Genomic DNA, 24,677 nt, shown 5'->3' on the forward strand with positions numbered 1-24,677 from the left:
CTGCCAGCTGGGTACATGTTTCATATTGACCTCGAGGTAGTGCTGCAGCTTGTGGGAGGAAGCAGTGGCATATCTCCAAGTCTATCACAGGTGCCTTTCATGTTGCTGATTGTCCTGTTTTAGCACAAGGGTGAGGGGGTTGGTCCTCGGTCCCCTGAGCTTAAACGCAGAAAGTGGAGGAGAAGATGCCAACCTCGCAAAGTGGACAGCTGGCCAGAGCTGCAGGGACTGGCGTGGTTACCTCTCGCTTACGCCCACAGCGTATGCAGTCAGGATGGACGGCTAGCTCAAATGATCATAGAGGCAGTCGCCATTGCAGTTGCTGCCATGGCTCAGTTGGCGCCCAAACCACACAGGAAGGATCCCAATAAGCCCAAGGCATTAGGATCTGTGCAAGGATCACTGTTGGAGGATTGATCGCCTTGTGGGGATGCTGGGGTCCCGATTGGTGGAGGTATCTTCCCAGCGCTCAGCCGCTAAGGAGGAGTGGAGCAAAGCAAGCAGAACAAGCAGGAGGCCCCCAAGAGGGACAATGTGCTTCACTGTGAGAGTGCCCCAGGGCCTGCACTTTCACCCAGGAAGCAGGCTACTAAGGTATGCACGCAGGTAAAAGCCTCAGCAGAGGGTTCTTCTCATCAGTTAAAAGAACAATGTCAGACTCTTTTGGCCTAAGAGGAGCGGCCTGTGTGACTGTTACCTCCTCGCCTCTGCCTCTAACTCTTGAACTGTCTGCAATGCCCGCTACTAAATCTGGTCCTCTGCCAGCACCATCAGGGGCTCATGTTGCTGCTGATACAAACAACTTGACTCAGGTGCTGAGCCACAGTGAGGCTGTTGATGATGGTAGTGGTACTGGTCAGACTCTGCCTTTGGTTCAAGAGGCTGTGGTACTGGACAGACTCTTCTTTTGGTTGAAGAGGCCTCCCAAAAGCCCTTTTGTCTTGAAGGAGCATCAGCTTTGAAGGTCCATAGTGCTAAAGAGGTACATGAAACCCAAGAGGCTCTGGAGACCTTCTTTACATTGTCTGACCTCTTGGAGACTGGTAGTTTGACCACATCGTACTCTGGGTCTAATAATAAGGATGGTTGGGAGAATCCGGTGTTTTCTAATGTTCAGCTGGCTGGAGTTGAGGGGAGTGCAGCCAAGCAAAGTTTGTTAAAACCATCTAAGAAGTCGAGTGTGATGCCTGAGAGTACTAGGGGCCTTGCCTTCCTTCTAGCTTGGATAATGTTCTTAGACACTCCCAAACAACCTTTCTGCATAGAAGGAAAAAGATAGCCCTCTATCATGACAAATATTTCACATAGGACCCTCAGCAACTTTACATTTATCCAACAACCTGCTATGACTAGTGAAGGAAAAATAAGGAACAACACAAACACGAGGACCTTTTTTAAGAAAGAACGACCACTCTTTTTTGTAAAATAATGTCTAGACGGTTTTAAGCCTAATGTGGGTGTACACAAGCCTCTTACTCCGGAATGAAAAAAAAAGCTGCAGGATCTTTCATGAAAGGAATATCTGTATAAGGGCTTCATTGCAAGTGCCCCGTATTTGGGTAAGGTGGTTGGAGTATTTACTCCTCTCCCCAGAGTTAACGGTGCCTGAGTCTTGTTACATCGGGGGTGTAATTGAATGGAATTATAGGTTGAACACTGAGAATCCCTGAGAAATGAGGAATTGCAAAGTGGCCTGGTAATTCCAATATCAATTTCCCATAATTCCTTAGTCTCCTCCACAATTTGCTCTGCAAATTATGGTTGCTTTTAACAACCAAAATCTCAATGGGAAACATGACAGGTTTGTACTAATTTTGCGGACCATATAATTATTGATGGGCTGGAAACAGTAGGTGTCAAGGATGTTATTCCAAAAATCTTTTGTGGAACTCACCAAAGAGCTGTGGGAGACAAAGGGCTGCTGCCCCACTATCATCTCTCATCCCCTCACAACAGTCTAGAGATCTGCCCTCTACTCACTACCATCCTACCTGCCCTTTGCAACACCAAGCTACGTACAGACCTCCCACCTCACTGACACTACATGCTTTAGACCTTGCCATAGGTGACACATGTAAAAGTGCCCATAGTAACACAGCCCCTCTGTGACCTCATCATCGAGTACTGTATCCAAGATGAAAGATCTAAGGCCGGATCCCAAGCAATCACTCCAATGCCTACAGAAATTAGTTGCACCCAGACTTATGCACAACAGACTACCAGACCAGGATAAGGGCAGTCAAGTTACATCACTGAAAAGGGTCCCAAATGAATGGGACCTATGTGGGTGGGCTCCATGTGGTCACACACATTCCTTTAGAGTTGAATAAAAAGCTCCAGTTTGTGGAAGATGACAAATACGGACACTAAATCAATGGTCACTGGATGCCTATGATTACTTCTGCAGTTCTGTCTCCAGGAGAAATGACTGGTAGGCAAAAGCTGATCAGGTCTTATAGCTCTGACTTGGACCTCATGTTGAGAGAGGCGAGGGATACAAAATATTTTCTAGACAGGTGGAGGCACTTTACCATTCATCTGAAGGTTTTCAGAAATTATCTACATTTTTCAGCAGTAATGTTTTATCCCACAGGAGTATATTGTGATAGCAGTCACATAAGGAGAGCTACAGTTCCCAATTTGGTGACTGATTCCTACCAGTTAGCCATCAACCTTCAGACAAATATCCCTCAGTAAGCTTCTTCACAGCTAACTATGGGGTTGGCTGTAAATAAGCTGTTTCATGAAGGGCAATCTGCAGTCTACTCTGTTTCTCCTTGAGCTTCCATAGCTACCAGCTTGAACAGACATCTGAGAATGCGACGGGTCAACAGAAAGCAGGCAAAGCAGAAGGTCTAAGGGATAATCTGTGGAATAAACTTCTCCAGTACAGGTATTCAAGTTCAGTCCAAAGGGGCAGAGACAAAAGAGAGAACAAGTCTTCTTTTCTTCTTGCTTCAAGGATCCGAAAAGACTTTAAGGTCACATCAACTACTAAGTTGCTGGATACCATCGAGGAACTCGAGAGGGAACATTACATTCCTGTTAGAGCAGGCCATCATACTATGCTATAACCAATAACGCACTGACAACTCCTGTTGTTTTTGCAGGGCTTTCTCAGATTACACTATGGGTGAGTTATGTGTAGGAGCTTGCTTACATCAGGATCAGTGGGTGACAACTTAGGTGTTTGGCCAACATAAACCCCAACCTTGAACACCCTTCTGCCAGGTTTCTACCCGCATTTGCATGAGCATGATAGTGATGAGAAGCCTAGTTATAATGAATGGCTATCCCCCTTGAACCCCTATGTAGCTCCTGTGAGATGTCTTCTCCGCAACATGTGTGTAACGATGATTTGTAGTAGCATGTGACATATGTTTGTGCCTCATACAGTGTGGAGTAACAACTGAGACAAAAGTAACGGAAGTTCATTACCCACCGTTGTTCAAAATAACACTTTGTTGGCTCCCTGAATGAGTATTTTTATACTAAAAATTTGTAAGAGGGAGTTTCCAATCAGCAAATTTCTGTCTGCACTCACTTGTTTGATACGGCTAACAGGAAAACATTCTTTTAGAGCATACACTTTCCCTGAACTACAACACACTGATTTTATTATAACGTGACATCACTTAAATCTGAGGGTTTTCTTTCAGGCCCTTAAATCTCACAGGATACCGCCACCATATTCCAAGATGAAACAGAGTTTTGATTGTTAGTAAGAGCTGTACTTTTTGTCTCTCTCCCCCAGTCACTTAATTAGAGAATCAAGTTTTGTGACAAGGATTGCAAGATCCCTAACTCCTGGTCAGGGTACTAGAAACCATTGTTGGTCCCAGATAAAACAGTAGGCGAGCTTTCAAGCTAATTAGCAACAGAAAGGTTAATTGAAGTCAGTCTTAGGCAATCTGTTTGTAATGCATGAACCAAACTGTCTAAAAGTAACATTACACGGATTATAAAAATGGGTTAGAAACAAAATCTGACGAGAGGTTCTTCAGATGCACTAGTTTCACCATAAGTTATATATGCCTTTCAGTGTTCTTAAATGTGGTTACAGCTATCACTGAGATATGAATGTAGACCTGGTTCAGCAGGGATGACATGGCAATAAGCAATGTGTGCCCTGGTGTTGACAGAATCCAGCACTTTGGGAGAATTAAAGTAAATGGGCATTTCTCTCCAGTGCACGTTAAAAGTCACATACGACTTTGCACAACGTGGCCTCTCACATTCACTGGGCTTTTTTTTTTTTTTTTTTTAGGTATGTGCTTTTAATAATGAAAAAACAGGGTCATTGCCTGCATCCTCATAGTCTTAACATATATAGGGACTCTTATTTTTCGTATTGTGTGTATGACGGAGAGGGTGTAATTTCAACATAAACACATGAAGACTAAGGCAAGTTATAGGTATCACGCTTTAACAGAGGTTAAAATCAAAAAGGTAATGGGCCTAAAGTAGGTTGCTGAATTCCCAACTAGGTTGTCTTTAAAAATGTACACAGTTTGATAGGCCGTTGTGCAGCAGAAGGTGACACAAAAACAAAGAAAATGGCACTTTAGTGAAAACGTTCTGAGGTTACTTGGATAAACTACCTTTGATCATTGTCAAGAAGAACCTGGGTTGGTGCTTGAGCACTGCATTGCAGCATTCCAGTAAAGGCTTTGTTACTGAACAAGCAAACAGAGGAATACACATATGTTTAAGGCTTCCAGCTCTCGATACAAAGCTCATGTGCATAACCATATACCTTAACCATTGAGGTTGCAATGTCTACGTATCTAATTTCACAATCCATTTGCTTTAATGGTTATCCTATTTGCCAGTATTTGTTTGTAAGCTTGACCTGCAGCGGGATGTCATTTCTTTGATAAGGGTAGCTAAGGACAGGGACAGCATTATGCCCTGCACTGGATTTCTGTTTCTCCTCAATCCATCTGCTTCTTTGATTCAGTCATCTGCAGTCCTATTACTGCTGCCAGAGATTGTTCCTCATGGTTAGTACTTGGTATGCTAAGTTCTCCTTTATTGGTTCTTGGTGTTAGCACCCACCTTAGATAGCCTCTCCTTTATCTAGTCCAAGTTTGCAGTTTGAGATTCTCTTATTTCCTGGACAATAGCCTTGCTTTGATAGTCCTGTCCTATTCTTTGAAATCCTGAGCAAATTAACCATTTCAGGGCTTTCTTCATTCTACTATCCAGCATTTTCAGACAGGCTATAGACCTTCCATTTAGGAAAAAAAACACCCATATTATTTTCAAAGAAACATAGCATTTAATTGGCATTACGCATCAGGAATAGTGACAGGAGACATCCCGAAGCAGGCAGAGGGCCCCCTTTGTTTGCTACTGGGTTGCAACTCAAGCTTGACACCACAGTTGACATTACGTAGGATACATGTATGTATATGGTATTTCTATAGGGTGAAGCTAGCAAAAAGGAAGATGAGAGCTGTACGTGGTCAAAGACAATCATAAAGTCCATGAGCAATAGGAGTGGACTTTGGGCTGTGGACATAACGCTAACATAATGTAGGAAAGTACCATCTTGCCTGGCATGTTACCCCCATTTTTCACTGTATATATGTTGTTTTAGTTGTATGTGTCACTGGGACCCTGGTAACCCAGGGCCCCAGTGCTCATAAGTGTGCCTGAATGTGTTACCTGTGTAGTGACTAACTGTCTCACTGAGGCTCTGCTAATCAGAACCTCAGTGGTTATGCTCTCTCATTTCTTTCCAAATTGTCACTAACAGGCTAGTGACCAATTTACATTGGCTTACTGGAACACCCTTATAATTCCCTAGTATATGGTACTGAGGTACCCAGGGTATTGGGGTCCCAGGAGATCCCTATGGGCAGCAGCATTTCTTTTGACACCCATAGGGAGCTCTGACAATTCTTACACAGGCCTGCCACTGCAGCCTGAGTGAAATAACGCCCACGTTATTTCACAGCCATTTTACACTGCACTTAAGTCACCTATATGTCTAACCTTTACCTGGTAAAGGTTAGGTGCAAAGTTACTTAGTGTGAGGGCACCCTGGCACTAGCCAAGGTGCCCCCACATTGTTCAGAGCCAATTCCCTGAACTTTGTGAGTGCGGGGACACCATTACACCCGTGTACTACATATAGGTCACTACCTATATGTAGCTTCACAATGGTAACTCCGAATATGGCCATGTAACATGTCTATGATCATGGAATTGCCCCCTCTATGCCATCCTGGCATAGTTGGCACAATCCCATGATCCCAGTGGTCTGTAGCACAGACCCTGGTACTGCCAAACAGCCCTTCCTGGGGTTTCACTGCAGCTGCTGCTGCTGCCAACCCCTCAGACAGGCATCTGCCCTCCTGGGGTCCAGCCAGGCCTGGCCCAGGATGGCAGAACAAAGAACTTCCTCTGAGAGAGGGTGTGACACCCTCTTCCTTTGGAAAATGGTGTGAAGGCAGGGGAGGAGTAGCCTCCCCCAGCCTCTGGAAATGCTTTGTTGGGCACAGATGTGCCCAATTCTGCATAAGCCAGTCTACACCGGTTCAGGGGACCCCTTAGCCCTGCTCTGGCGCGAAACTGGACAAAGGAAAGGGGAATGACCACTCCCCTGACCTGCACCTCCCCTGGGAGGTGTCCAGAGCTCCTCCAGTGTGCTCCAGACCTCTGCCATCTTGGAAACAGAGGTGCTGCTGGCACACTGGACTGCTCTGAGTGGTCAGTGCCACCAGGTGACGTCAGAGACTCCTGCTGATAGGCTCCTTCAGGTGTTAGTAGCCTATCCTCTCTCCTAGGTAGCCAAACCCTCTTTTCTGGCTATTTAGGGTCTCTGTCTCTGGGGAAACTTGAGATAACGAATGAAAGAGCTCATCCGAGTTCCTCTGCATCTCTCTCTTCACCTTCTGCCAAGGAATCGACTGCTGACCGCGCTGGAAGCCTGCAAACCTGCAACATAGTAGCAAAAACGACTACTGCAACTCTGTAACGCTGATCCTGCCGCCTTCTCGACTGTTTTCCTGCTTGTGCATGTTGTGGGGGTAGTCTGCCTCCTCTCTGCACCAGAAGCTCCGAAGAAATCTCCCGTGGGTCGACGGAATCTTCCCCCTGCAACCGCAGGCACCAAAAAGCTGCATTACCGGTCCCTTGGGTCTCCTCTCAGCATGACGAGCGAGGTCCCTCGAATCCAGCGACTCTGTCCAAGTGACCCACACAGTCCAGTGACTCTTCAGTCCAAGTTTGGTGGAGGTAAGTCCTTGCCTCACCTCGCTGGGCTGCATTGCTGGGAACCGCGACTTTTGCAGCTACTCCGGCCCCTGTGCACTTCCGGCGGAAATCCTTTGTGCACAGCCAAGCCTGGGTCCACGGCACTCTAACCTGCATTGCACGACTTTCTAAGTTGGTCTCCGGCGACGTGGGACTCCTTTGTGCGACTTCGGGTGAGCACCATTTCACACATCCTCGTAGTGCCTGTTTCTGGCACTTCTCCGGGTGCTACCTGCTGCTGAGAGGGCTCCTGGTCTTGCTCGACGTCCCCTCTCTCTCCTGGTCCAATTTGCGACCTCCTGGTCCCTCCAGGGCCACAGCAGCGTCCAAAAACGCTAACCGCACGATTTGCAGCAAGCAAGGCTTGTTGGCGTTCTTTCGGCGGGAAAACACTTCTGCACGACTCTCCACGGCAAGAGGGATCCGTCCACCAAAGGGGAAGTCTCTAGCCCTTTTCGTTCCTGCAGAAACCTCAGATTCTTCTGTCCAGTAGAAGCTTCTTTGCACCCGCAGCTGGCATTTCCTGGGCATCTGCCCATCTCCGACTTGCTTGTGACTTTTGGACTTGGTCCCCTTGTTCCACAGGTACCCTAGATTGGAAATCCACAGTTGTTGCATTGTTGGTTTGTGTCTTTCCTGCGTTATTCCTCTAACACGACTTCTTTGTCCTTAGGGGAACTTTAGTGCACTTTGCACTCACTTTTCAGGGTCTTGGGGAGGGTTATTTTTCTAACTCTCACTATTTTCTAATAGTCCCAGCGACCCTCTACAAGGTCACATAGGTTTGGGGTCCATTCGTGGTTCGCATTCCACTTTTGGAGTATATGGTTTGTGTTGCCCCTATCCCTATGTTTCCCCATTGCATCCTATTGTAACTATACATTGTTTGCACTGTTTTCTAAGACTATACTGCATATTTTTGCTATTGTGTATATATATCTTGTGTATATTTCCTATCCTCTCACTGAGGGTACACTCTAAGATACTTTGGCATATTGTCATAAAAATAAAGTACCTTTATTTTTAGTATAACTGTGTATTGTGTTTTCTTATGATATTGTGCATATGACACTAAGTGGTACTGTAGTAGCTTCACACGTCTCCTAGTTCAGCCTAAGCTGCTCTGCTAAGCTACCATTATCTATCAGCCTAAGCTGCTAGACACCCTATATACTAATAAGGGATAACTGGGCCTGGTGCAAGGTGCAAGTACCCCTTGGTACTCACTACAAGCCAGACCAGCCTCCTACATTGGTTGTGCAGTGGTGGGATAAGTGCTTTGAGACTACTTACCACTCTTGTCATTGTACTTTTCATGAGAGAAAAATATACAAAACAAGGTCAGTGTATATACACATAGCCAAAAAGTTTTGCATTTCCTCTTTTCACTCTTTTCTAAGTGCTGAAAAGTACTTCTAACTTTCAAAAAAGTTCTAAAAAGTTTTAAAAGTTTTTTTCTCTGTCTTTCTAAAAGCTCTGACAAACTTTTTATCTTTTACTATCACTTTAACTCTCTCTAAAAATGTCTGGCACAGGCCAAAATGTTGATCTGTCCAAACTTGCATATGATCACCTTAGCTGGAAAGGAGCAAGGAGTCTCTGCATAGAGAGAGGTTTGAGTGTAGGGAAGAATCCTTCCTTAGAACTGTTACTTAACATGCTTAGAGAACAGGATAAGGCAAGAAGTGCCCCATCTGTTGAAAAAGTAGCTAATGGTTCTCAATCTGATCCAGGGACTCCCCCAGGAAAAGATTCAGGAAAGAAACTTCCTAGCCTGCCCATTACTAGACAGTCTAGCATAGTTGGTAATGATGATGAGCCACACCATATAAATAGTGTTGTCTCACATCATAGCAAAAGCATTTATTCTCACCATACTGGTAGTGATGTTTCTGTTAGCCAAGCTGTTAGGGTGGCTTCTGTAAGGGACAGGTCTCCTTCTGTCCATTCTCACCATACTTCTGTTTCAAGGCATGTCCCTCCCACCCACCCTGATGACAGATTGTTAGAAAGGGAGCTCAATAGATTGAGAGTGGAACAAACCAGACTGAAGCTCAAGAAGCAACAGCTGGATTTGGATAGACAGACTTTAGAAGTAGAGAAGGAGAGACAGAAACTGGGTTTAGAAACCCATGGTGGCAGCAGCAGTATTCCCCATAGTCATCCTGCAAAAAAGCATGATTCCAGGAATCTGCACAAGATAGTTCCCCCTTATAAGGAGGGGAATGACATTAACAAGTGGTTTGCTGCACTTGAGAGGGCCTGTGTTGTACAGGATGTCCCTCAAAGGCAGTGGGCTGCTATCCTATGGCTATCATTTAGTGGAAAAGGTAGGGATAGGCTCCTTACTGTGAAAGAAAATGATGCTAACAATTTCCAAGTTCTTAAGAATGCACTCCTGGATGGTTATGGCTTAACCACTGAACAATACAGGATAAAGTTCAGAGAGACCAAAAAGGAGTCTTCACAAGACTGGGTTGATTTCATTGACCATTCAGTGAAGGCCTTGGAGGGGTGGTTACATGGCAGTAAAGTTACTGATTATGACGGCCTGTATAACTTGATCCTGAGAGAGCATATTCTTAATAATTGTGTGTCTGATTTGTTGCACCAGTACTTGGTGGACTCTGATCTGACCTCTCCCCAAGAATTGGGAAAGAAGGCAGACAAATGGGTCAGAACAAGGGTGAACAGAAAAGTTCATACAGGGGGTGACAAAGATGGCAACAAAAAGAAGGATGGTAAGTCTTCTGACAAGGGTGGGGACAAATCTAAAAATGAGTCTTCATCAGGCCCACAAAAACACTCTGGTGGGGGTGGTGGGCCCAAATCCTCTTTTAATCAGAACAAGGAAAAGAAACCATGGTGCTATTTATGTAAAATAAAAGGCCATTGGACAACAGATCCCAGTTGTCCAAAGAAAGGCACCAAGCCTCCTACCACTACAACCCTTACTGCTACACCTAGTGTCCCTACTAATAGCAGTGGTGGTGGGAGCAAAACTACTAATAGCCAATCCAAGGGAGTAGCTGGGCTCACTATTGGTAACTTAGTTGGGGTTGGCCTTGTTAGGGAGGCCACAGAGGCTGTGTTAGTCTCTGAGGGGGCTATTGATCTAGCCACCTTAGTTGCTTGTCACCTTAATATGGATAAGTACAAGCAGCTACCCCTAATAAATGGTGTTGAGGTTCAGGCCTACAGGGACACTGGTGCCAGTGTGACTATGGTCATAGAGAAACTGGTCCACCCTGAACAACACCTACTTGGTCACCAGTACCAAGTAACCGATGCTCACAACAACACACTTAGCCACCCCATGGCTGTTGTAAATCTCAACTGGGGGGGGGGTTACTGGTCCAAAGAAAGTTGTGGTAGCTTCAGATTTACCTGTAGACTGTCTATTAGGGAATGATTTGGAGACATCAGCTTGGTCAGATGTGGAGTTGGAGGCCCATGCAGCAATGCTGGGCATCCCAGGGCATATTTTTGCTTTGACAAGGGCTCAGGCCAAAAAGCAAAAAGGACAGGGAAGCTTGGATCCTGGAACAATGGACCAAGTGCTCCCTAAAGCTAGGGCTAGTAGAAGCAAACCACTTCCTACTATCCCTCCCTCTACAGTGGATTCTACTTCTGAGGAAGAATAATTCCCTCCCTGTGCAGAACCTACACCAGAGGAGCTGGAAGCAGACACTGCTGAGCTTTTGGGTGAAGAGGGGCCTGCCAGGGAGGAGCGGAGTGTGGCACAGCAAACCTATCCCACATTAGAGGGTCTCAGACAGCAAGCTGTCAAACAAGCTAATGGGGATGTCAGTGACTCTCACAGAGTTTACTGGGAGGACAACCTCTTGTACACTGAGCATAGGGATCCTAAACCTGGAGCTGCCAGGAGATTAGTGATTCCTCAGGAGTACAGAAAGTTCCTCCTAACCCTGGCACATGACATTCCCCTAGCTGGGCATCTAGGACAAATGAAAACTTGGGACAGGATTGTTCCCCTGTTTCATTGGCCTAGAATGTCTGAGGACACAAAGGAATTTTGTAAGTCCTGTGAAACCTGTCAAGCCAGTGGCAAGACAGGTGGCACCCCAAAGGCACCCCTTATTCCACTGCCTGTGGTTGGGGTTCCCTTTGAAAGGGTAGGGGTTGACATAGTTGCCCCCCTTGACCCTACTACTGCTTCAGGCAATAGATTTATCTTGGTGGTAGTGGACCATGCCACAAGATATCCTGAAGCTATTCCTTTAAGGACCACTACAGCACCTGCAGTGGCAAAGGCCCTCCTGGGAATATTTTCCAGGGTGGGCTTCCCAAAGGAAGTAGTATCAGACAGGGGAAGCAATTTCATGTCTGCATACTTAAAGGCCATGTGGAAGGAGTGTGGTGTAACGTACAAGTTCACAACACCCTATCATCCACAAACAAATGGACTGGTGGAGAGATTTAATAAAACTCTCAAAGGCATGATTATGGGTCTCCCTGAAAAACTCCGCAGGAGATGGGATATCCTTCTACCATGCCTCCTTTTTGCCTACAGGGAGGTACCCCAGAAAGGAGTGGGCTTCAGCCCCTTTGAACTTCTTTTTGGACACCCTGTTAGGGGTCCACTCACACTTGTAAAGGAGGGTTGGGAACAACCTTTAAAAGCTCCTAAGCAGGATATTGTGGATTATGTACTTGGCCTCAGATCAAGGATGGCTGAGTACATGAAAAAGGCCAGTAAAAACCTTCAGGCCAGCCAAGAGCTCCAGAAGCAATGGCATGATCAGAAGGCTGTTTTGGTTCAGTACCAACCAGGGCAGAAAGTGTGGGTCTTGGAGCCTGTGGCCCCAAGAGCACTCCAAGATAAATGGAGTGGTCCCCACACAATTGTTGAAAAGAAGGGAGAAGTCACCTATTTAGTTGACTTAGGCACTGCAAGGAGTCCCCTTAGGGTGCTCCATGTCAACCGCCTGAAACCCTACTATGACAGGGCTGATCTCACCCTGCTCATGGCAACTGATGAGGGACAGGAAGAAGACAGTGATCCTCTACCTGATCTCTTCTCTTCCACAGAACAAGATGCTCTTGTGGAAGGTGTAGTTTTGGCTGATTGTCTTACTGCTGAGCAAAAAGACAATTGCATAAATCTCCTAGATCAATTCTCTGAACTCTTCTCTACTGTGCCAGGTACCACTTCTTGGTGTGAGCACACTATAGATACTGGAGACAGCTTGCCTGTCAAAAGTAAGATCTATAGGCAGCCTGACCATGTCAGGGACTGCATAAAGCAAGAGGTCCAGAAAATGTTAGAACGAGGAGTGGTTGAGCACTCTGACAGTCCATGGGCTTCTCCTGTGGTACTGGTACCAAAACCCCATTCCAAAGATGGAAAGAAGGAAATGCGGTTTTGTGTAGACTATAGAGGTCTCAACTTGGTAACCAAAACTGATGCTCACCCTATACCCAGGGCAGATGAGCTCATAGATACACTGGCATCTGCCAAGTATCTAACCACTTTTGACTTGACTGCAGGGTATTGGCAGATCAAATTGTCAGAAGATGCTAAACCTAAGACTGCATTTTCAACCATTGGAGGACATTACCAGTTTACTGTAATGCCCTTTGGTTTGAAAAATGCACCTGCCACTTTTCAGAGGTTGGTGAACACAGTCCTGCAAGGGCTGGAAGCTTTCAGTGCAGCATATTTGGACGATATAGCTGTCTTTAGCTCCAGCTGGGATGATCACCTGGTCCACCTATGGAAAGTTTTGGAGGCCCTGCAAAAGGCAGGCCTCACTATCAAGGCTTCAAAGTGCCAGATAGGGCAGGGTAAGGTGGTTTATCTGGGACACCTTGTTGGTGGGGAACAGATTGCACCACTTCAGGGGAAAATCCAAACAATTATTGATTGGGTTCCCCCTACCACTCAGACTCAGGTGAGAGCCTTCCTAGGCCTCACTGGGTATTACAGGAGGTTCATTAAGAACTATGGCTCCATTGCAGCCCCTCTTAATGACCTCACATCCAAGAAAATGCCTAAAAAGGTATTATGGACAGCAAACTGTCAGAAAGCTTTTGAGGAGCTGAAGCAGGCCATGTGCTCTGCACCTGTCCTGAAAAGCCCTTGTTACTCTAAAAAAGTCTATGTCCAAACTGATGCATCTGAATTAGGAGTAGGGGCAGTCCTATCACAACTTAATTCTGAGGGCCAGGATCAACCTGTTGCTTTTATTAGTAGGAGGTTGACCCCTAGAGAAAAGCGTTGGTCTGCCATGGAGAGGGAGGCCTTTGCTGTGGTCTGGGCTCTGAAGAAGTTGAGGCCATACCTGTTTGGCACTCACTTCATTGTTCAGACAGACCACAAACCTCTACTTTGGCTAAAACAAATGAAAGGTGAAAATCCTAAATTGTTGAGGTGGTCCATATCCCTACAGGGAATGGACTATACAGTGGAACATAGACCTGGGAGTAGCCACTCCAATGCAGATGGACTCTCCAGATATTTCCACTTAGACAATGAAGACTCATCAGGTCATGGCTAGTCTTATTGTCCTTCGTTTGGGGGGGGGGGGGTTGTGTAGGAAAGTACCATCTTGCCTGGCATGTTACCCCCATTTTTCACTGTATATATGTTGTTTTAGTTGTATGTGTCACTGGGACCCTGGTAACCCAGGGCCCCAGTGCTCATAAGTGTGCCTGAATGTGTTACCTGTGTAGTGACTAACTGTCTCACTGAGGCTCTGCTAATCAGAACCTCAGTGGTTATGCTCTCTCATTTCTTTCCAAATTTTCACTAACAGGCTAGTGACCAATTTTACCAATTTACATTGGCTTACTGGAACACCCTTATAATTCCCTAGTATATGGTACTGAGGTACCCAGGGTATTGGGGTCCCAGGAGATCCCTATGGGCTGCAGCATTTCTTTTGCCACCCATAGGGAGCTCTGACAATTCTCACACAGGCCTGCCACTGCAGCCTGAGTGAAATAACGCCCACGTTATTTCACAGCCATTTTACACTGCACTTAAGTCACCTATATGTCTAACCTTTACCTGGTAAAGGTTAGGTGCAAAGTTACTTAGTGTGAGGGCACCCTGGCACTAGCCAAGGTGCCCCCACATTGTTCAGAGCCAATTCCCTGAACTTTGTGAGTGCAGGGACACCATTACACACGTGTACTACATATAGGTCACTACCTATATGTAGCTTCACAATGGTAACTCCGAATATGGCCATGTAACATGTCTATGATCATGGAATTGCCCCCTCTATGTCATCCTGGCATAGTTGGCACAATCCCATGATCCCAGTGGTCTGTAGCACAGACCCTGGTACTGCCAAACTGCCCTTCCTGGGGTTTCACTGCAGCTGCTGCTAACCCCTCAGACAGGCATCTGCCCTCCTGGGTCCAGCCAGGCCTGGCCCAGGATGGCAGAACAAAGAACTTCCTCTGAGAGAGGGTGTGACACCCTCTCCCTTTGGAAAATGGTGTGAAGGCAGGGGAGGAGTAGCCTCCCCCAGCCTCTGGAAATGCTTTGTTGGGCACAGATGTGCCCAATTCTGCATAAGCCAGTCTACACCGGTTCAGGGGACCCCTTAGCCCTGCTCTGGCACGAAACTGGACAAAGGAAAGGGGAGTGACCACTCCCCTGACCTGCACCTCCCCTGGGAGGTGTCCAGAGCTCCTCCAGGGTGCTCCAGACCTCTGCCATCTTGGAAACAGAGGTGCTGCTGGCACACTGGACTGCTCTGAGTGGCCAGTGCCACCAGGTGACGTCAGAGACTCCTGCTGATAGGCTCCTTCAGGTGTTAGTAGCCTATCCTCTCTCCTAGGTAGCCAAACCCTCTTTTCTGGCTATTTAGGGTCTCTGTCTCTGGGGAAACTTGAGATAACGAATGCAAGAGCTCATCCGAGTTCCTCTGCATCTCTCTCTTCACCTTCTGCCAAGGAATCGACTGCTGACCGCGCTGGAAGCCTGCAAACCTGCAACATAGTAGCAAAGACGACTACTGCAACTCTGTAACGCTGATCCTGCCGCCTTCTCGACTGTTTTCCTGCTTGTGCATGTTGTGGGGGTAGTCTGCCTCCTCTCTGCACCAGAAGCTCCGAAGAAATCTCCCGTGGGTCGACGGAATCTTCCCCCTGCAACCGCAGGCACCAAAAAGCTGCATTACCGGTCCCTTGGGTCTCCTCTCAGCACGACGAGCGAGGTCCCTCGAATCCAGCGACTCTGTCCAAGTGACCCCCACAGTCCAGTGACTCTTCAGTCCAAGTTTGGTGGAGGTAAGTCCTTGCCTCACCTCGCTGGGCTGCATTGCTGGGAACCGCGACTTTTGCAGCTACTCCGGCCCCTGTGCACTTCCGGCGGAAATCCTTTGTGCACAGCCAAGCCTGGGTCCACGGCACTCTAACCTGCATTGCACGACTTTCTAAGTTGGTCTCCGGCGACGTGGGACTCCTTTGTGCGACTTCGGGTGAGCACCGTTTCACGCATCCTCGTAGTGCCTGTTTCTGGCACTTCTCCGGGTGCTACCTGCTGCTGAGAGGGCTCCTTGTCTTGCTCGACGTCCCCTCTCTCTCCTGGTCCAATTTGCGACCTCCTGGTCCCTCCAGGGCCACAGCAGCGTCCAAAAACGCTAACCGCACGATTTGCAGCAAGCAAGGCTTGTTGGCGTTCTTTCGGCGGGAAAACACTTCTGCACGACTCTCCACGGCGAGAGGGATCCGTCCACCAAAGGGGAAGTCTCTAGCCCTTTTCGTTCCTGCAGAAACCTCAGATTCTTCTGTCCAGTAGAAGCTTCTTTGCACCCGCAGCTGGCATTTCCTGGGCATCTGCCCATCTCCGACTTGCTTGTGACTTTTGGACTTGCTGCCCTTGTTCCACAGGTACCCTAGATTGGAAATCCACAGTTGTTGCATTGTTGGTTTGTGTCTTTCCTGCGTTATTCCTCTAACACGACTTCTTTGTCCTTAGGGGAACTTTAGTGCACTTTGCACTCACTTTTCAGGGTCTTGGGGAGGGTTATTTTTCTAACTCTCACTATTTTCTAATAGTCCCAGCGACCCTCTACAAGGTCACATAGGTTTGGGGTCCATTCGTGGTTCGCATTCCACTTTTGGAGTATATGGTTTGTGTTGCCCCTATCCCTATGTTTCCCCATTGCATCCTATTGTAACTATACATTGTTTGCACTGTTTTCTAAGACTATACTGCATATTTTTGCTATTGTGTATATATATCTTGTGTATATTTCCTATCCTCTCACTGAGGGTACACTCTAAGATACTTTGGCATATTGTCATAAAAATAAAGTACCTTTATTTTTAGTATAACTGTGTATTGTGTTTTCTTATGATATTGTGCATATGACACTAAGTGGTACTGTAGTAGCTTCACACGTCTCCTAGTTCAGCCTAAGCTGCTCTGCTAAGCTACCATTATCTATCAGCCTAAGCTGCTAGACACCCTATACACTAATAAGGGATAACTGGGCCTGGTGCAAGGTGCAAGTACCCCTTGGTACTCACTACAAGCCAGTCCAGCCTCCTACACATAACAGCAATGGGTCATCTGTATTCAGGTGAAAGGTTTGCATCGCTTGAAGAGATGAATAGCCTCTTGGGAAGGTAGAACTAAAAGATATAATTCTATTAAATGCTGCTTGGTCTTTATGAATAATGTAACGAGAGCACCATAAGACGTCATATCAACATTTCAAATCAGTCATAAATCCGCTGAAAGGACATATTAAGTTATACAGCCCAATACAATTAGAGGAAAGCCGGCTTGACAAGTGCCCCGACCAACATAAAGCACCCAAGGATTTTATTACATACATACACATATATAATCATATAAACATGTTGTCATTTACATTGGCAAGAAGAGGCTGCTTTGGCCTTGGGTCAGTTCTGGGGCAGATAGTTGGCTATAAAGAGGATATCCAGGCACCCTATACTTATTACATACAACTACATCACTTACACTCTCAGTGGTGTACACACTACACCTCATGTATTTTTGTTGACCAATATTTTGCGTATGAAATAAAGGTCATGCTACTTCATAGAGTGATATGTTTTGTACTCCCAGCTGTGATTTGCACGTTGTGAGTTTTCCATTGTGCTTACAGCCAATACTGACAAATGAGATTAAAAATATGACACAGTGTGCATGTGCCAACTAAGTAAAGTACCACAACTACCTCAGCGAAGTGAGTGCTGTAGTTCGTGAATAGCCAGCTTATGAAATATATCACCCTTCCCTTTAATGTGCAATACAACTGATCTGACGTCACTTGTTTATGTACACTTCAAGTGATACAAATAACCAATCGAGTGTCTCATGACGCTGTCACAGTTTAGGCTCATGGTGTGAGCATCCCTTCTGAACATACAATACATATAATTACCGCCATTAGTTCATTCAAATCTAGTACTGTTTTCAATAAAACAATAGCATAAAGTAGAGAAAATAAAAGACATTTGTACAAGTGCAACTTCCAAGGTAATATGGCTGCATAATACATAAGCGTTTGTTAGAATGGCCATTGTGCATGAAAACTTGTTTTCGCTTTACTTGACTACAATCAACAGTTCAACTCGGTATATCAGATGATGTTTGTAACATCCTGTGTCCCCCTCCCCTTTTGTTATTGTTAAAGAACTGTTAGAGTTGCAATAATTAAATAGTTTATTTACAGTCTGGTCCTAGTCGTTTATTGCTGTGATACGTGATCTAAGGCCCGGAAACTATGTTATTGGGTGCAATGCTTATTTGTTTTATTTAATGTGGAATTCAGAAAGCTATTAGCCAGCAGTCTGAATAACAGGAAGTGTCCTTGGGTGTAGTGATGACATGTTTCTAAATCCCTGTTCCACTGTTATTTCAACAAAACATGTGCATCATTAGCAGTGTTTTAAAATCAACATCCAGAAACGTAAATTTGAGAACTCATGTGTCAGAAGGTAAATATTTGTGTGCTCCCCAAACCTTGCCCACGTCCCTTTTGCCGACTGACATAACAACTTTTAAAGTTTTTAGGAAATTATTGTACACTCCAAGAGCAGGAAGCAAAGTGAATCCATAGGACTTACGTGGGCAAGTACCCCACATGTTCTAGACTTACAAAGCCTACCATACAAGTGTTTCATTTTAGGTGCATAATCTGAGCAGGGATGCTAACCACCATGACATTATACAGTGTAAATACGTGGAGGCCTCGATGCCACTGTATTACGTTGTTTCAGGCCCCTTCATTGCTTCCAGGTTATCAGAACATAAATTGACAACATTCTTACTGCTTCCTTTATGTGCAAGCAACTGCACTGTGAATTAAGACTAGTAGTTGATTAATTAAGTGACAGACATAGTACCAGTCTTGGCAGGCCATCTTCATTCAAACACGCCTCAAAATGTGTAAACTAGTATTCCACTGACCACTGGTTGTTTCTCCTGAATCTGCCTTTTATTTTGGGCCATTTTATTTTCCACCTTTATAATGTATACTTGTTTTAGCAGCATTCTTAAAGCATCAACAGCCCTAGCTTCGAATGGGCGTGTGCTTTTATCGCTCGACTAATTACCAAAAAGCAGCCGCAATGTAACAGCCTGGATGACTTTTCTCTGAAATAAAACTACTCGACCTCCACATATTTTACATTTGTACAAGATGAGCATCTCGAGTGACATGCCTGAAACACATATGAAATGTATTAATTGCAAACGTGTTCAAAAGGTCAAACCTGCCGAAACAAATTGGGTTCGTCCAAAAGGGAACCGTGTTCTTGTCGGCAGGCTGTTTTCTGGACAACTGCTCAGTGCTGGGAATATGTATAAAGCTGCAACTATATTAGGTAGCAAGTGGAATGCTACACGTTGCAATAGAGTAATGGCACAAAATGTTGCAGCCTAAGAATACACCTTACCTGATATCATGCGTTGTATAATATTTCATTTGCTTAAGAGAGTGAGCAAGAGTATCACTTTTATGAAGTGGAGAGACACATTATATGTGGAAAGGCATTTACCTTTAGCCAGGAGGTGTCGCCTAGTTGATTGACATCTTTAAATGTTGTGTACTTGGATTTTAAAAAGTATATGTAACAAATATGTTACAGCACATACAGAATAGCAACTGTAATGTATAGGCGAATGGTTTGCAAGATTTCACTTCTCAGACTCGACATACACTCGGTGATTGTTTTAAGCACGGGTTTTATGACGTGGAGCCTACTGAGAAGAGCTCATACGTGTTTTGGGTTGTTTTGCTTGACTAGTCAGAGAATGAAAGATATTAAACTGCATATGTTATGGAAATGTATGGTTTGGCTCGTTTTTTGGTGCAAACGGCACTTCGGGCATTTGCGAGGTCTAAAGGGCAGACTCGAGTCAGATACAACAAGGAAGAGCTCTCGTATAGCATAAAAAATGAACATTCAAGTAGACTTGCACAGCGTGTTACACCGAGGTCTGAAAGAGGGTGACCAGGTCATGTCCGGAAGAAGCATCACATTAAACCATGTTATGTGCCGGCACTTCTTCAACATGTTTATTTTGCACAGTGGAACTTGTAGTTTTAGCGCGCTCGGCTTTACACGGAATACGGGGCTTAAGCAACAGGAATGCAATTAAAAAAGGCCTGATTGTTATCCTCGCAGCTGAACGAAAACTGTATTAGTTTAGACCTCTTAAAAAAGTACGTAGAGCAGTGCTGATAAGTTTAGTGCACTAACTCTAACTGTTAGGAACTCATTCGAGTTACAAGAGCACTTATTTATTAAAAAAATAATGATGTACTGTCACGGTATAGCCGCGCTTACCTTCCTGCTGGCTTCCAGTGTCTCCGAGGTGGTGACAGTGCTCGTGGCACAGTTAAATCTCATCATTGTGCTCATGGTTGCCAACTCCTCCTAAAAGTGCTGCTATTTCAGAGCCCCTTGTTTCGGCGGAGCTGCTGCTCCGTTCGTTCTCCGCACCCAGCGACTTCCTAAGACCCAGCGGACTCCACCTTTGTACACAGTCCAGCTGTTCCTCACTCCTACGCCCTGTGATAAGAAGGCAGCCAGCAACAGGTTCCTTCCCTTTCTGCTTGCTCTGATGCGCGAGGACGCGCACAGCAAGGGGACAGGCGCTGCTGGACGGGCACGAGCACGTCTGTGTACGCTTAGCCTCCAGCTCCGACACAGCTGCACCTGGATCACCTAACATCAGGGATGTCCTTCGTTGCCGGGCAACGGTGCGTGTACCTGTGGCCTACGAGTTACCTCCCAGACCTGTCGGACCGCATTTCCGCCATCGGATGCCTTGGCGGTGATGCAGTCGAGGAAGGCGGAGCTGTTCCACGTGAGGCTCTGTCAGCCTCACCTGTGCGTGCTTGATAGACGTGCTTCATCTGTAATTAAGAGCAGGAATGTGAGACTCTTCTTCCATGGCATTAGCAGCTGCTCCCTGAGAACCAGCAAACTGTCAACACTAGCTGGATTACCTGCAACCGCATAAGCGCATGACAGATCACTGGACATATCATGCACAACGCCCAAATTTCCTACTTACCAGCAACGAGAGATAGGTGTGTATGCATGCAGCTGACAGTCTTTACTGTAGATTTACACCAGCAGAGCTCTCAAAGTACATAGTTCGCATTAATAGCTCATCTATTTGCATTCTGGTACTGGTAGTCGTGACTAAATGTACAATTCCAGTATCCGAATGGAACCTGCTGAGTCAAAACTGTGACTGAATAAGTTCGCTAAGCTTTCATTGGGGCAATGCGAAAGGTCTGGAAAAGGAGCTTATGAGCAGTGGAGGGTGTTAGGAAACATTACTAATAAAATATGAGTAAATAAATCGTATTAATAACGTGTACTAAAAGTGCTTAATTGGAGAGCCGTGTGCTAGAAAATTAAAATGTGTATGTTTGAAATGTGGTTGAATTGACATGATGTCTGCCACTTTGAGTTCTATGTGAAATAATAACTTTGAAAATGTATTTTGATGAATCATAACTATTTGTATTGACAAACGATGATTAATCTTGATGATCAAAACTAATGGTTTGTAATTAGTAACTAATTAAATAATGTATGAAATATGTTTTGAATATTAAAATTGTTTTAGTCTCCATGTATTAGTATTAGTAAAAGGACTAAGCTTTGGTATTTTTCCACAAGTGCAGTGTTCAAGATGTTATGTTGACTTCATTGAAAATCTTTTGAAAACATTGTTTATTAGCTATTTCATTGAAAGCGTACAGTGGAAATCTACTGTTTCTTTTTTTTTAACTCTGTTCATTCTGTACTTCCTTGTGATAATTGAAAGTTTAACAATGGGCTTTAGTTTCTGGTAGAAAGTAATGATGGCTAAATTGTCATGTACTGTGCTGTTTTCTATAATGTTAATATTCTGCGGAAACTGCAGACCAGAAAGGAGGGTCAACATGGGCCTATCCTAAAGAAGAGTGAAGAAAAATTACAAACCGAAAAATAAGTGAAATTCAATTGGCTGCTCAATGTCACACCGCATAGTCTTGTCCAATAAGAGTCTAACTAGTAACTTTTGGGACTTAATTTAGCAAAGTTCTAGGTGATGTAAATACACCTCCATTCAGAGTTACTTCTAATCAGTTTTGTTGTAGATTATGTCTAGTTCTGTTTCAATTGACAGTTACTTATGATTCTAACAGTTTAGTTACTTTAGGCCCAACATTTCTGAATTGTTACCCCTTTCATGTTCCTGATCATTGAAGACCTGATGTTCCTGTGCTCTGCTGACAAAGACTCTACTAACTGCTGTCTCATTTAGGAGAGGTATAACCAATGTGCATTTGTTTTGTTTTTATTTTGCAAGTTTTCCCTTAGAAATCCAACCACTTATTTTTGCTAGCGCCATAGTTAGATGTTTTCCAAATTATTTTTGCCTTATTTTGATTTGTGCATGTGACAAAGCACAGCCCCACACATGCTTATCAAATTAGAATTTGGTAACAAGGATGTCTGACCCAATAATTACATTGATTGTTTATTAATTGATTGTTTATTAATTGTGACTAATTTAACTGTACAAATAATTAAATCTGTTACTATTACTCAAATAATTCTGTTGTTATTCTTTTGGAGTTTTTAATGATGATTACCCTTAGACTAATATTCATTAAACATTTTAGACAACTGTGTTATTTCTGTATTGCTGTCATTTGGTTTAGCATATTATTTACATGACTTTAGCATTGTTAATATAAGGGCAATAAATGTTTAAACTTAACTAAACTGGTGTGGTGATTCATGGCCACATAGGTCATAGTGCCTCTAAATTACCGACTTCTTATTGCAATTTATTGTTGTTAATGGCTATTGGTTCTTATTGTTTGATTTGATGATCTTATTACTCCTGTCTGAGTTAAAAGATCTGAGTCGACCTCTGAGAGTAGTAATTGTCACTGCCATATTACATGTCACCTCAGCCTGATTTAGGAGGTCACACACCCACAAAGGCGGTGTGGAAACGATGCCAGCAGTAGCTTCAGCATTCATGGTTGTGCCAGCATCCTTGCAGCATCCCGCTGCTCCTGTCGTGGCCTCATGCATATTTTCAGGAACAAGCAGTTATGAATAGATGTCAAGTGGTCCTATGGTACTATGAAGGGGCTATCTGTGATAATACAATTTACAGTTCCTTTTCTTGAATCTATGTCTCAGACAGTATGATCTCTAAAATTACCAATATTTTAAGTAAGAGCCGTTGAAGGTTTGGCTATTTGTCCTAATTTAGATGGTTGGACATATAGGTAGTTTTCAATGCCCATCACTGCCACGGGAAAACTAGTGGTAAGGGGCATTGAAAGTGCTCAATTCCTCCCTAATTACAAAATGGGATTTTCTTTTTGAAAATAGAAAAAATTTGTAATTTTGACATACTGCTCTGCCAAACTTACAATTCATTGGCAGTAACCTCGGTGCTTGAAATATCTGCTGGGCCAGTGGGCATTTCAAAATATGGCACGTGGCACTTCCGCAAAGGTACATGACAAATTTACTTTGCCACCCTGGTGGAGAAATGGGCCATCCACTAAAATATAAATCGGGCCCTAAATGCTGAGAAGTTCTGTTGAATTACCTTCTTGATTGCTGAGAAAGGGAAACTTCCCACAGTGGCCATCATAGCACTTAATAATACATGACAAGTCTCTCCTTAAGAGAGTCCCAAATAGGAGAAAAAACACTAAGTTTAAAAAAGATCCTCCCTTGCAATCTCGTAGTTTTTGATTGATTGTAGACAAAGAATAATGTACATTTGAACAGCAAGGCACAAAGCTTCCTATGACATCAGGGAGGAGGAAGAGCCAGCCATGAAGAATTCAGAAGAAATCAGCAGAATCTCAGGCCAGAAAGATCAAAATCAGGCACCAGAATAGTAGCTCATGGGATATGAACATGGCAAAAAATGCAGGATTGAATTCCTTGCAATGGATTTATCATGTGTAGGTACCTCCGTTCTAAAGAAGAACTGGCATCCCAGGTACATTCTTTTTCATCTTGAATCAGGAAACATGGAGAATATGAAAAAAAGGTTTTGCTGGGACGATCAAGCAGAAAGAGCTCTCAGTATGCTTAAACTGATGTTTGTTCACATTTCACTTTTACAACATTCTTATATTTCAAAGAAGTTTACTGTGGAAAGAGACACTTCTGAAACAACGATTGGAGAAGTTTTGCTACAAGACCAGGAGGATGATGAATAAGAACACCCTGTCTTTTATCTATATCCTATTGTGTCAGAGTCAGAATAGGATTTCCCAGTATTGAAAGAGCGTTCTTAGCCATGAATATGGCTTGTACTGAATGGAAGCTGGAGAACCATTTGGAATTTAAACTGATTCCTGGAATTTGACATGTTTAAGAAATCTTCAATGCAGGAATAGCAACCTGGGAATCATCATTGACAAACAAACTGGATACCACTGCCCAAGTCAACGCAGTGGTCTCTGCCTGCCTAGGCAGACTAAGGATGCTGAATAAAATTGTTAAGTGTCTATCAGACAACACCAGGCAAATGAGCACCCAATTCCTCATCACCAGCAGACTAGACTATGTAAACACCCTGTACAGAGGTATTACCAACCAGCTCACAAGAAGAATGCAGACCGTCCACAACAAACCAGTCAGACAAGTCCTCAACATTCCATGCCAAGCTCACATCACACCACAACATGGGGAACTCCACTGGCTACTGATACACAAGCACACACACTTTAAACTCCTAATCCCCACCTACAAAGCTCTCCACAACATTGGCCCTGCCTACCTGGAGAGCCACATTTACTTCCACTGACCTTCCAGACACCTCTGCTCTGCCAGTCTCTCACTAGCACACAGCCCACACATACACAAAAGCAAAGCAGGGGGCTACGCCTTCTCATGAATGGCCTCTAAAG

General features: G+C 44.6%; 1 protein-coding gene across 2 annotated transcripts in view; it reads right to left on the reverse strand.

The window, feature by feature from the left end:
- The window catches only part of MYZAP (myocardial zonula adherens protein), a 584,270-nt gene extending 563,905 nt beyond the window's left edge, over positions 1-20,365 (reverse strand). Inside the window, exon 1 of one of the 2 annotated variants that reach the window (XM_069222400.1) lies at positions 20,068-20,287. In XM_069222400.1, the coding sequence (XP_069078501.1) occupies positions 20,068-20,142 (75 nt within the window). In that variant the 5' untranslated portion in view covers positions 20,143-20,287. Of the gene's footprint in view, positions 1-20,067 lie in introns of both variants that reach the window. The other variant, XM_069222399.1, reaches the window with a different exon arrangement.
- Positions 20,366-24,677: the final 4,312 nt, after the last annotated feature.

This window comes from Pleurodeles waltl, chromosome 3_1, assembly GCF_031143425.1.
Source record: "Pleurodeles waltl isolate 20211129_DDA chromosome 3_1, aPleWal1.hap1.20221129, whole genome shotgun sequence".
Taxonomy (NCBI): Eukaryota; Metazoa; Chordata; class Amphibia; order Caudata; family Salamandridae; genus Pleurodeles; species Pleurodeles waltl.